The sequence below is a fragment of the Agrilus planipennis genome, unplaced genomic scaffold (genome assembly GCF_000699045.2).
Source record: "Agrilus planipennis isolate EAB-ADULT unplaced genomic scaffold, Apla_2.0 scaffold47, whole genome shotgun sequence".
NCBI lineage: Eukaryota > Metazoa > Arthropoda > Insecta > Coleoptera > Buprestidae > Agrilus > Agrilus planipennis.
Window position 1 is genome coordinate 290,812 of NW_020442442.1, and position 12,835 is coordinate 303,646.

The 12,835-nt window shown below is 31.4% G+C and overlaps 3 protein-coding genes across 4 annotated transcripts in view; 2 read left to right on the forward strand and 1 right to left on the reverse strand.

The window, feature by feature from the left end:
• The window catches only part of LOC108744592 (probable palmitoyltransferase ZDHHC24), a 58,338-nt gene extending 48,001 nt beyond the window's left edge, over positions 1-10,337 (reverse strand). Inside the window, exon 1 of one of the 2 annotated variants that reach the window (XR_001938984.1) lies at positions 5,451-6,619. Coding sequence is in view for 1 of the 2 variants with exons in the window: in XM_018480452.1 (XP_018335954.1) it covers positions 9,198-10,022 (825 nt within the window). In the remaining variant the exon portion in view is untranslated. Of the gene's footprint in view, positions 1-5,450; positions 6,620-7,943 lie in introns of those variants that run through there. The other variant, XM_018480452.1, reaches the window with a different exon arrangement.
• LOC108744591 (suppressor APC domain-containing protein 2) lies at positions 3,122-7,387 on the forward strand. Its single transcript, XM_018480451.1, has 4 exons — positions 3,122-3,752; positions 4,107-4,465; positions 6,639-6,860; positions 7,067-7,387. Exons 1-4 carry the CDS (start codon positions 3,122-3,124, stop codon positions 7,184-7,186), a joined length of 1,332 nt encoding a protein of 443 aa, XP_018335953.1. The 3' UTR covers positions 7,187-7,387.
• Positions 10,338-10,603: 266 nt separating the features above from the next.
• Positions 10,604-12,835, forward strand: part of LOC108744604 (DENN domain-containing protein 1A-like) — a 4,447-nt gene continuing 2,215 nt past the window's right edge. The window contains exons 1-6 of the mRNA XM_025980361.1: positions 10,604-10,977; positions 11,086-11,241; positions 11,295-11,432; positions 11,482-11,617; positions 11,680-11,733; positions 11,795-12,052. Of these exons, the coding sequence (XP_025836146.1) occupies positions 10,961-10,977; positions 11,086-11,241; positions 11,295-11,432; positions 11,482-11,617; positions 11,680-11,733; positions 11,795-12,052 (759 nt within the window). The 5' untranslated portion in view covers positions 10,604-10,960. The remainder of the gene's footprint in view (positions 10,978-11,085; positions 11,242-11,294; positions 11,433-11,481; positions 11,618-11,679; positions 11,734-11,794; positions 12,053-12,835) is intronic.

A 12,835-nucleotide genomic window follows, 5' to 3' on the forward strand; every position in this document is an offset into this window, starting at 1 on the left:
GGGAAAAAATTTTCGTCGAATGAAGAGGTGATCGCCGAAACTGAGGCCTATTTTGAAGCAAAGGACAAATCGTACTACAAAAATGGTATCGAAAAGTTGGAGGATCGCTATAATCAGTGTATCACCCTTGAAGGGAATTATGTTGAATAAGAAAAACGAATTTTGCAAAAAAAATGTGTTTTACTATTTTAGGCGGGGGACTTTTCAATTGACCTGTTATATATAAATGAATGTTTGTCTGTATGTCCTTTATAGAATCGTAAACTATGCATTTGATCATGTGATGATCTTTAGCAAAGTTGTTGTGCATGAGCCAAAGAAGGTTTCTGAGTTGGTACGACCAATTTTCGACAGGAAAAACAGGAAATATTGTGTATCCCACAGCACTTCAATAAATATCGAATTGAAACGAAACGCTGCAATATCACAATTTTTTCGAAATGAACAAAATCAATAAAATGACTCAAAATGAATTAAATATTTGTTCAACGTCTTTCCTTCAAATATATTTTAGTTGGTGGCGTAGCAACGCGCGCAGGGTACACCTAATTACTTATAAATGATAACAATTGTTTTTGTATTTATTACAAATAATTAGAAATTAGAAGTTGTAATTAAAAAAGGAATTTGAACGACATCTGTAATGTAACGTGTACAAAGTAAAAATTGCAAAGTCTATTATTCCGAAAAACGATGAAGAAATCCTTATTAATAGAAATAGCGGTTGGTAAATAATAAGTAATTGCTCGCTAAAGTTGGTTACGGAATTAACTTTAAGAATCGGTTAGGAAAACGTTATTTTCTAGTTATGTCAAGGTCGTGCGTGGGTAGACGAGAAGTAATTATTGTACTTTTTATCGAAATGAATTGCACAAAATCGAAAAGAAAGGTACTTAGTACGGAAAAATAATTCGATTTTTGGTATTGCCTCAAAATTACAAAATTAGAGAATTAGGTACTTATTAAGTATTAAATAGGTAGGTACTAATAAAAAAATATATCAAATGAAACGAAAGCTGTCGAATTTAATTCTCTCTTATTTATTTTTAATATCCGATAAAAAATAGCAAATTTATTTATGAAAAAATTCTAAATTATGTATATTTTCATTATGTAAGAAATACTTACATAAATTTGAACACTTTCTACAGTAGATATATCAATAATAACTAATGTTAAAACGTTAAAAGCTGCATAAAAATTATACAAAAAGTGAAAATTAATTTCAGAGATGGTATAACATTATAGGTTTTCTCTTCATTTTTTGATCAAGTTACGTAATTATTTTTTTTACTTATATAGATATTTATGATAATAGATTTTAAATGTTACATCCTTTAAACAAATAAGTAATTATGGATGCAAAATTGCATACCTACAAACTTAAAGTTATTTCAATCATCAATCTAGTTGACTGAGTCTACTTTCACTTAGTTGGTGCAAACATTTGAATTGAAATAAATAAAAACTCCATTTGTAAATGCATATTTTTATTGACTTAACAACTGTCGCTGCTTTGTAACTTTTTCAAAAGGTTAGATTATATCGGAACAGTTGTTAAAGCAATAAAAATAATGCAAATTACAAACACGGTACAAATTCAAAGTTTTTGAAAATAGCACATTCGAATCATAGGATATTCTTATTCATCTTCATAAGGTCGTCAGTCTTAAGACTGATTGGACACGCACATCCACTTTTTCCTAACTAATCTTTATTTCCCTAAAACTAGAACAACCCACATCCTTAAATATTTGCCAGTAATCTAATATAGGCCTACTTTTACCCCTTCTAACTTCCGTTTCTGCCTCTAATATGTCTCTGATTACACCTTCATGCCTGAGAAGGTGTCCTACAAACCTATCTCGCCTATTTCTTATTGACTTCCACAGAGTCCTGTGTTCCCCTATTCTTTCTAATATCTCTTTATTTCTAACCTTCTCTATCCACAGTATCCTCATCATTTGCCGGTAATACCACATTTCGAACGCTTCTAACCTTTTCTTTTCCACCGCGCTCACCGTCTATGTTTCGCACCCGTACAGCGCCGCGCTTCAAACATTAACCTTTAACTATCTTTTTCCAATTTCTAAATTAATTGTTCGTGAGTATAGAAGTGACTTCTTTTAATTGACACCGACTCGACCCTGCGCTATCCTCCGCCTTATATCCCTACTACCCCTTCCGTCCTGACTTATCTGACTTCCTAGATACCTAAAATCAGTCATTTCTTCTAATTTTTCGTCTCCTACCTTTATGTTCGTTCTTTCCCTACTTTTTCTTTCCTTGTATATCAGTATTTTTGTTTTACTTTTATTTATTTTCATACGGTACTGTTTTGTCAATACCGCTTCTATTTGTAAGAACCTATTTCTGCCTTGGAGTTCCTCTGGCTGTTCGTGACCACGTCATTGTTTATATTCTGCGGGACTACTATTCCTTGCCGGAGAGCGGTGTTTTGTTTATAATTTAGTTTACTATTTAGTCTATGAATATATGTATGGTATATACCTATGTATATACCAAAAGGGAAAAGAGGCATTCTTTCTTGGTAGTTGAGCGAGTTAAGTGGTATTGCTCTTTGACTGTGCCGAATTGTACACCATAAGTGAAAAGAGTGTATTAAATATATTTTTAAGCAAAAGTCGTAATTCTACTCCTTTCATATTTTATTTTAAAGCTCTCTCGAACTCCTTACTAGACCCTAATACTGCTATATCATCTGCAAATCTAAGCATATTAATCTTTTGCCCCTGTATATCTATCCCTGCAGTGCATTAAATAAAAAATGTATTGATTAATTTATTGATCTCACTTCATTCACTAGTCAGTTTATTAAATCGAAAATTGCAAGTCCACCAAATGAGTAAATCCGTTTAAAACCAACCTACACCCATCACGTCGTAACAACGTAAACCTTTCTCCGTACACATGTACCTGTGCAACAGGTTCCCACTCTCGCAAGCACGACCTGCAGGTATACCCACGTCGATTGTACCGATCACAATAACAAAACTCTGCATCAAACAGCAGTGTCCGTTTGAGTGTCTGGTAGAGTGTGCGTGTTGTGTATGTCTTCATCGTCTTGAATTTCAATTCCAACGGTCCGCTGTTCCTTGGCATGACGTCCCATAATCGCACCTCAACATTAGACGGACTCCCCAAACAATTCGTCACCGCAATGCGCACCCTTTTCGACATTATGGACGATAAAAAAACTGGTTACGTAAATTTTTCCGACATAGAGAACAGATGGCAAGACGATGAGTCGAAAGGTTTGCCCAAGGGCGTCTTGGAAAGTCTCAGGAAAGTTACACCTCCAAATGGGATGTTATCATTCGAAAGATTCTGCGCTGGTCTTAAAATATGCCTCTTAAGGAATCAGGTGGAACAAAGACAAAGGACAACGGAGCCTGCAGGAGTACAATCCCAACAAAATAGACCCCCCAGTGCACCCTTATTAGACATAGATACATCTCCTCAACCTCCTACTTGGAATAACGTCCCGTCAATCAGGCCTAATCCTCAACAACATCAACAACGAACGCTGAGTATGCCTCAACTGTTAGGAGAACGTAATAAAAATAAAGATGTTGGAGAGTCCGTTGAAAACATGCATGGATTTGAAAAATCTACAGTAAACAAACCGGCGCTGTATGGTCCCCCCAAACCCCCCCGATCGGCTCTGAATGTGGGCATCACCAATGTTGACCGAGCGGAAATACGAACTGCCTTACAGAACTGGCAAATGGGTAAAAATATTTAACGTATTCTCGAAAACAAAACTAATAAAATTTTTGTAACAATGTGTAGATAAGAGAGGAATGACACTGATCATTTCAAAAACCTTTAACGGTAAATTAGTGAAAAATCATTGCTTTTAAAGCAATTTCAAAGTTCTCAGCTTTGCTTTCTGTTGAATTAATTCCCAAATAAAGGAGTATCATGACACAAATTTAAAGCAGTACTTTTCAAACACATTCATTATTAGAGATTAAGAAATTAAAATTAAAGAATTCGTCTAGTCCAAGTAAAAATAATAATTACATAAGCGCGAACGCACTAAATGTAGAGGTAAGATTTTTATAAATTTTATTATTTAACAGGTTTGATGCTGAATGATCAGGACGGCAAATCTGGAAAGCGATCTCCTCAATATAACGCAATCCCTCCGCGTACTTCTGGAAGAGGTTTAGGTGATGGGAAGGCGTCAACCCAAACAGATGTACCCGCATCTGGAGGTATATACCAAAAAAAGCCAAACAACAGAAGACGAGAACCCAGAAGACACACTTTACAAAATGGAATAGATTACAATATGCTTAAAAGAATGAAGCAGATAGAACAAGAAAAAGATGTACTAATGTCGGGATTAAATGCTATTGAAAAGGCTAGGGATTGGTATTTAAAACAAATTGCTGTTGTACAAGAAAAAATGAAATACTTGGGTCGAATGGGTCACGTGGTAAGTAGTACAACACAATTTTCATATTTAAGTAGAATATTCATTAATAATTCATTAGGCATATGAAATTTTTGCTTCGAGTCGATTTGGTCTACATGGATTTTAACAATAATTTAGACAAACCGAACTAAAGTTGTAGATATCAAATTTTAAATAGTACATGCTACTTATACCGCGGAGTACTTCAAGATTGTAATCCTCAGTATTCATTAAATTTGAACTATTGATTAAACATAAACATTTTGTACTCACACTTCAAAATTAACTGAGCAACACTTCGAATATAAATTAATGTTAAATGTTAATGAATGCAGTTTTTAATGCATTTTTTACATTTCTAACGAAAAGCTAATGCCATAACAAGACATACGCTAAAAAATCACTTCTCATCACGGAAATTATAAGATACATTTTTATAATCATAACTTGGTACAATTATAATCCTAAGAATTCAAAACACTTATATTATAATTTTACTATTGGTATTAGAATGAAAGAGACTAATAACATACTGTTTCAAGCAGCTTAAGTCGATTTTTTTTTATCAATAAATAACTAAGCATCATAATATTATTTGATGAAAAACTAACGTCCAAAAGCGGCAACATTGTAATGCTACTTCCACCTGTAGAATTTTTTAAAAAAATTGGAGATTCGTTTTTGCTTTTATTTAGAGAACTAGTAGGTAGGTAACTGTTGAAACTCCTAATAGCACGCAAATATTAAAAGAATAGGTCATAAAATGTGCGTTTTACAACTACACCAACAAGGTGGTTATCGATAAAGAAACGTGACATATTATATGTATTGAGGTAGGTATCAACAAACTTCGATATTTTATCTTTAATTACTGAAATGTCAAAGAATTTATGAAAACTCTGTCAAAGTTAGGCGATTAAGAAATGTGTTATTAAACAAAATCGTAGGTGATACGTAAGCTTAACCTAAAATTGTAGTAAATATAAGACGATAATAAGATTCTTACCGTCTCTCCATAACGTGATTATTTATTATTCACTTGTACTATCTCAAACGCGACAAATAATTGTAATTTAACAATAATTTCACCACCTACTGTCTTAATTAACGAAATTTATCCACATCGATAAATTTTATAAACACAATCTATACGCAAAACGACAAAAATTGAAAGAACGTCCGACGAAAATGGCAGTCCCGTGGTTTAATGGCTTGCTGTCATGCGCGATAGATATTTCCGTTAAAGGTAACGTTGCCAAACATACTAAAATTATTATAGTAGGTACTTAGAGTTTAACATATATTTAATTAAAGAAGAAAAAAAACGAAATAAGTAAGTAAATATACCACGAAATTATGTGACTTTCCATTTAATAGTACTAGAAAAGGCAGAAAATATCAGTATAAAATGCATTTAATTCTATATAATTACTTAGCAATTGCTCTATTCCGATTTTATTAATAATAATATTTTATCAGTAAATTATAGCACAATGGGAATAATCATTTTAAAACGTTATGGTATGGGCACAACACAAATTGTTATTAAAATTAGCAATTTAAAGTATTTAAAATTTCCTTCGTGTTTCTAATTAGTTAACGCGTTTTAATATGAACAAACTTAGTAGGTTATTTGCACATTTTTATATTCTGCGTCGTGTCGTAGAAAAGGTCAATAGGATAACAAACGGGGACACTGGCGTACCTACTTACGTTAGTATTTGTTATTATTTTACGTAATTACTCACAAAGAAAAGCTTTAGGTATTTAATGTTTAACTTTCCCACAATCTCGAACGGTGAGATGTTATGGCATTACTCATAAGTTTGAAATTTACGTTATTCCTTTTACATTAATCGACCTTTACTTTATAGTCTGTAGCCAAGTTACCATTCCTGTGTCTTTTCTTAATTGATGAAAGTTGAGAAATGTTATACTTACTGTTAATATATTAAAACGGATACAATTTCCTTTATAAATATCTGACATCTTTTTAAATCTTATGTACAAATTGTCTTTCGTTACTTTACAGAATTTTGAAATTCCCATTTTTATCTATTTTAACATTTTAATTTTATCAAAACAATTAAAGCAGTACGTAACTTTAATTACCGAATAAGTTCATTAAAAACAAAATCCGAAGTCACAAATAGTACAATTCAGACTGAGACTAATTTCAACTTTTCATAATTAGGAGCAGTGGACAGAGGCTCAACAGGAACGATTAGAGCTTCAACGAGCAAGGGTTTTGGAAGTTAACAGGCATTTAGCTGCTTTAACAGATAGTTGGGAGAGGGGTGGTTTACCCCTACATATGAACTTAGCTGTACACCATTACCCCCAAGTGCATCAGCAACATGATCTCAGTCGAGATATTACCGCAAGATTAAAACAGCAAAACCATCTTCTCACGGAGGTAAGTCTTTTGTGAAATTGTATACTTGTATATTTATTTAGCTATATTAAATTTCACGTTTCCTGCACAAAGAATGTGCACAATTAATTCGAACCACAATTATTATAAGCATTCTGCACATACAGTATGTCCCGAATTGCCGTAACATTTATATAAATAGAATCAAAATATTTAATTATGAAAATAAATTGCTTCATTTTTTGTAGGAAGTTAATAAGAAAAGTGATAGGATATCGGTGCTAGAACGGGAAAAAGCTGGTCTTATCAGAGAACTGCTACAGATAAGGGCAAATCAAAGAAGTGGTCAAGAAGAAGCAGTTTTCTAGAATAAGTTATATGTACTGTAAACTATTTAAAATTAGAAACGTTTCCACATTCAAATGCCATTGTGGTAATGATAAAACCACTTTTAGGCCATATCCAAAAAGACTGTTACGCTCTTTGTATTAATTAAAAACCTTTTATGTGTGTGTCATATTAGGTAATTAAAGACGGCCATTTTAAATAAATTACATTGTTATCCTATCGAGGCTGTTTTAATTACATAACAAATTGCAGACTGTTGAATAAAAGTTTAATAGTAAAAAAATTTTAAAGAGCAATGTTCTTGCGTTTTTTTAAGAAACGAAATTATTGCATAAATCTGAAATAGTTTTACTTTATTAGTCATAAAATTGTAAAACTTCATAACATTGTTTACTGAATGACAAACTAACGTTAAAAACGGCTACGCTACAATGCTTCTACTTGTAGAATTTATTGAAGGAATGCGAATACATTTTTGGTAAATTATAGAAATAGAACTTGCTGTATCAGTAGACCTAGGTATACGAAATAGGAAAACATTAAACTTTGCTTTTTAGTTAGCTATACCAGTCAATTTTCACAGAGAAAAAATATAACTAGTTATTGTGATTTACCCACATAACAATAGGTACCTACACCTTAATAATACTTTATTCTCAAAGTAAGGTAACTGAGAAAAAGTATATTCCGACAAAATCATTTGTATGGATTTTTGGCGCCACTAAATATGTTACCTTAACCTAAAATGTAGATGATGTGTAAAAATACGACTCTTACCTAGGTATTTCGCATAGTGCGATTAAATCGCTCACTTATATTATTATACCGACGCGACAACAAATTAATTTGGCAATAATTTCGCACAATCATTAATATGCATTCACAAGTTATAAGTAACAGACGCACATGCGCTAAAGATTAAAAGACAGTGAACCGAAAGATGGCGATCCCTTACATTTAAAAGCTTGTACTTGTAGCATACTTTTAGTCATGCGCAGTAGATTACTTTAATACGAAATAATGAAACGTTGCCAAACATTTTATAAAAGGCGTAAGACGTTGATGATGCCCGCTCAGTAATTTGTTCTAGTAAATTGGCAATTTCGCTTTCTTTATGAATATTGCTCTTGTGGCTGTGGGATTAGTTTTTTGAATTGATCGCAATTCATATCATATTAGTTTAATTTAATGGCTACTTAATTTTTACCATGTCAATGTAGAACTGGATTTACTAAGTATTTTTCACTCACTCGCTTCAGTGACGTTAAATAATCAATCTGTAAAATATCTATACATGTTTTTGACTGATTATAGTGTTTCTGAGAATAATCAATAAAAAATTAGTGCACTTCAAAAAAAAAAATAGTATTTTATGGACAGAATTAAAAAAGACAAAGGTTTGTCAATTCTAGTGTATGAGGGGAGAGAGGTGAGAACTAAATATGGATACCACTGTGGCAGTGGGTGATCTTTCGTATTATATGTGTATTATATGTGCAGTAGTTAACTGCGCTAATTGACATGCCTTAGCGGTTAGAATTGTAGTACAACATAAGAAAGAGACGGAACGATGTTTCGGACAATATCCATCTCTCTCACGATAGTGCGTAAGCGTGTCATGAAACAGATAGCACTAGTCCGAAACCATACGCCATCTCTCTCCCTTTCCGAGCCAAGAAATTATTACAACGACATACAGCTAAGGCACGTTCATTAATATATGACTATGGTGTCATGTACCTGGGAGTATGGCATTATCTATGGTATGGCAATGATGAAACGGTAATGCGCGATTTGCTGCGCAGTGCATATTTAGTCATAAGGTTTTGTTTTAAAAAATTGTAACATAATTTTAACAATAGAACGTTATTGCAAACAATTTCAAATAGATTTAGTCAATTTTATTCAACAGTAAATAGTAAAATCAATTGACAAAAACTCTTTATAAACATTTATGACAAAATGTCCACTTTACAACATTAATAACAATCGTGTCTTACGTATAACAATTATAACATTTAATAAAATCATTTACTGCGTTTTGTGATTTTCAGTTACAGTCCAGTTAATCCCGTCTCCTGGCAATTTACTTTCAATAAACGGGGAAATCCACACTAAATGCCATCGTTCACCAAGAACTGTTGTAACATTTCTTTTTCTTCCTTGATTGTACTTACTGTCTTTACTTTTCCTTTCATGATTAACTTTTCCTTTGAGCATTAAATCTCCATGATAATATAAAAGAACCCCGCACAAAATGGTGCTTAATGTTAATAATAAGTACAAAAAGAGGCTGAGTTGAGTTAAACTGTTATCAATAAAAAGAGTCGCTAAGGGAAATAAAAGTTTGACAATTGTCATCCAAGACCTAAATTCTACTAAATTCCAAAAATACAGAGTATTATAAACTAGACAATATGCAAGGGAAATGAAAATATAAAAAATAAACATGAAAAAGTATCTATGATTAAAATGACCAATGCAGCAACTCGTAAACATACAGTGATGATCCCTCTTTAAAATGCAAGTATCACAAGCACTACAATGCCATGAACGTGGTGGAGCCACAGACTCACAAGAATAACAAAATCGCCATTCGGGGTCTAACTTAGTGGAAATCATCCTACCTCTAATACTGGTGTCGGTAAATACTATGGCAAAAAAATTAGAAATAATGTTAAATAATAGAAACAAGCTTAACCCTATGTGTATAATGTACAGCAGACCCCATGGTTTAAAAAACACCGGAAAAACGACGAATAACTCAAACCAATACGTCAAAGGGACCATTACAAGTAAAAACGAAGTTACACAGGCATCCCGAATAGTTCTAGGCAAAACATTGACACGAATCATTGTATCTCAATTTTCTGCAGACAGTCTTCACTATATCACATAACACATAATGTTTATAAAACTCCTCGAATTCCTTAAAATGATTTTATTTTTGTTTCATTTCTATACAAGGTAACTTCCATACATTCCACTGCTATTATCAAATCAATGTTGTAGTAACGAAAATGTATGTTAATATTTATCGTTATTATTTTTCCATAGAAACTGCATATTAGTTACCTATTAAATTTATAAATGTGATTATGAATGTTACGAATAAAATAAAGCATTATGGAGAAAACAAAAATTTATTTAACTTTTACAATAAACATTTCATTTAGGTTAAAACCCTAGTTAAAACCATAGATAATAGGTTAAGACGATTTGATTTGGAAATTATCTATGATTTAGAATCATAGATATTTGGAATTTACGTTTGGAACATAGATAAGATTTGGAATATAGATAGATATGAGATATATAGTAGAGCTTGGAGCGTTTGAACTATTCAACTAGTGTGTCACTTTTTCTAATAATTGATAGTCCTAAAATTTCATTCCATCATTCAAATCAGGGGTATGTATTATTTTTATTAATAGATTAGCACTCATATGCAACAAATTACTAAGATGAGGAAATAGGTGTCTTACAAAAATTAATTAAAAAAAATATTTTATTAGATGAATGGAAGTTGGTATAATTGAAGTTTGTGCAGCGTGAGGCTTGAGTTGAAGTGTTTATTGAATGGTTTATTGACAAACAGCTGTCATGTGTAACTGACCATTGAATGACATTTAATTTTTAATTGTTGTGGAGAGTAGCGGATGTAATTGTCATAATGTTGCACTTTCAAATTATTTTTCAATACTCCTTGCGACCTTAAGAAGAGAATGATTATTATACTGTCATAGAAAGTTGTATCCTATAACAATGTGCGTTTCAGTCAACTGAGGGATAATATGGGCTCCAGAATTAGGTGCGTTTTTTCATAGTTTAAGCAATGGAAAAGTCAATTTTCTTTCAATATTCTTCATATTTTAAACTTAAAGTGCTAAATATTCAAATGCTCATATAAATGTTGTAGGGAAAATGTTAAACATTTCTTTGAATGTTTTTGTGAAATTGTGCCACCCACACCAGAAAGAGATGCTTGGATTCTACAACAGTTCCCAGAAAGTTACAAAGATGAAGAAGTCTTAAAGTCTATACCTAAATTTTCTTATCCCTGTAATTTTGAAAAGTATGTAATTACTGTAGTCACAATATGTAATGCATTAATTATTTGGATTTTAGTGTTGTTATTCAACATTACTCATTTGTGTTAACTGATATTAAATCAAAATGGACTTTTGGATTCTGCAGGCATGACCCTAAATCTCAAACTGCAATTGTTGTATTAAGTTATCTACCATGGCATCAAGCTCTATACAAGTAATATTTGCAGAAAGTAATTTTTCAATTTATTGTAATCGTTTTAAAGGTTTTTAGATACCATTGCTGTTTTGATGCACAGTCCAAGGGCTGAAGATTTGGATGAATTCTTAAAGACTGTCTACAATACAAAATTAGCTGACCCAGGAAAAACTTTTTCTGTTCCTTTTAATAAGGGTGAACGGGTAAATTTACTCCTAATTAATATAATACATGTATTATATGTATTAAAAATTATCCTTTTTAGACATTTACTGTAGAAAGTCCAAAGCCATTTGGTCTTCCTAGTATTCCAGAAAATGTAAGTTATACATTTATGTTTCTTTTACCTATATAAATTATTATATTTTTACTTATTTTAGAGAAACTTAACTGAATATTATAATGCTGTTGATGTTAATAATATGATGACCGTTTTTGCTTCAATGTTATTTGAGAGAAGGATAATATTTACATCAAAGAAATTATCCCGGTTAAGTGCATGTGTACAGTCTGCAAATGATGTAATTTACCCAATGATATGGCAACATTTATTTGTACCAGTTCTACCAATGGCTTTAATTGATTATATTTTTGCCCCCATGCCTTTTCTTATTGGTGTACCTGAAGATGTGTTTAAGGTATGCCCTTTAAAAAATACTCCGTTTTTTGTTTTAAATTTAACTCTTAACAGTTGTTTGCTTTTTAATCAGTCAGTCTAGCAACTTAAAATTTTAATCAAAAAGTTGTTTTATTTTGTTACGAATTTCCTTGTAATCTTAATCAATTTCTTATAATCATTATTATTAGTAAATATAAGTAATGTCTAAATTCCTAACTGTGTGTACAAATGATAATTTTTATTGATATTGACCAAATTTATAATTTTAATTACTGAATTAATCATGAATTAATCATTTCTTTGAAATCATAATTTGAATCATCAAGTTGATTATTTTTTGGTACCTATTAATTTTTGTTTTCTAATAATTATTTTTTTTTTGTCATGATTATTTCTTATTAGCAGTATAAGAACACGATACCTCACTTTTTCAGATTTTGCACAGATTTTGATGAAAATCGTTTGAAAGTATAAAAATCCAATTCCCAAAAAATAATTTTCAAATAAATTCTGAAATCTCCAAAGTGTGTTAGCGTTGATTTATGTTATAAATAAAAGTAAGATATCCTACGGGGTATAGGAGCTGATTGATTATGTATCACGCCTTTATTGATAAATATGTGCATTAATTTTCATTAATTAAGTTTTTTAGCTCTTATTTGTTCTCTTTTAAGATAATTAATGTATTAGAATATTGTAATTGTTTTATTCTCTTTTTTATTCAAAGCCTTTGTTTTAGAATATGCTCTTTATTTTTATTATAATTTAATGGATTTCATTTTCTTTATTAATATTAGTTTAT

What these genes read in the sequence shown, in the direction of transcription:
- LOC108744591 (XM_018480451.1), top strand. Translation starts at nt 3,122, where the DNA reads ATGACGTCCCATAATCGCACCTCAACATTAGACGGACTCCCCAAACAA. An exon ending in TGGGTCGAATGGGTCACGTG is followed by an intron (nt 4,466 to 6,638) that starts GTAAGTAGTACA and finishes TTTCATAATTAG; the next exon opens with GAGCAGTGGACAGAGGCTCA. An exon ending in AAAACCATCTTCTCACGGAG is followed by an intron (nt 6,861 to 7,066) that starts GTAAGTCTTTTG and finishes CATTTTTTGTAG; the next exon opens with GAAGTTAATAAGAAAAGTGA.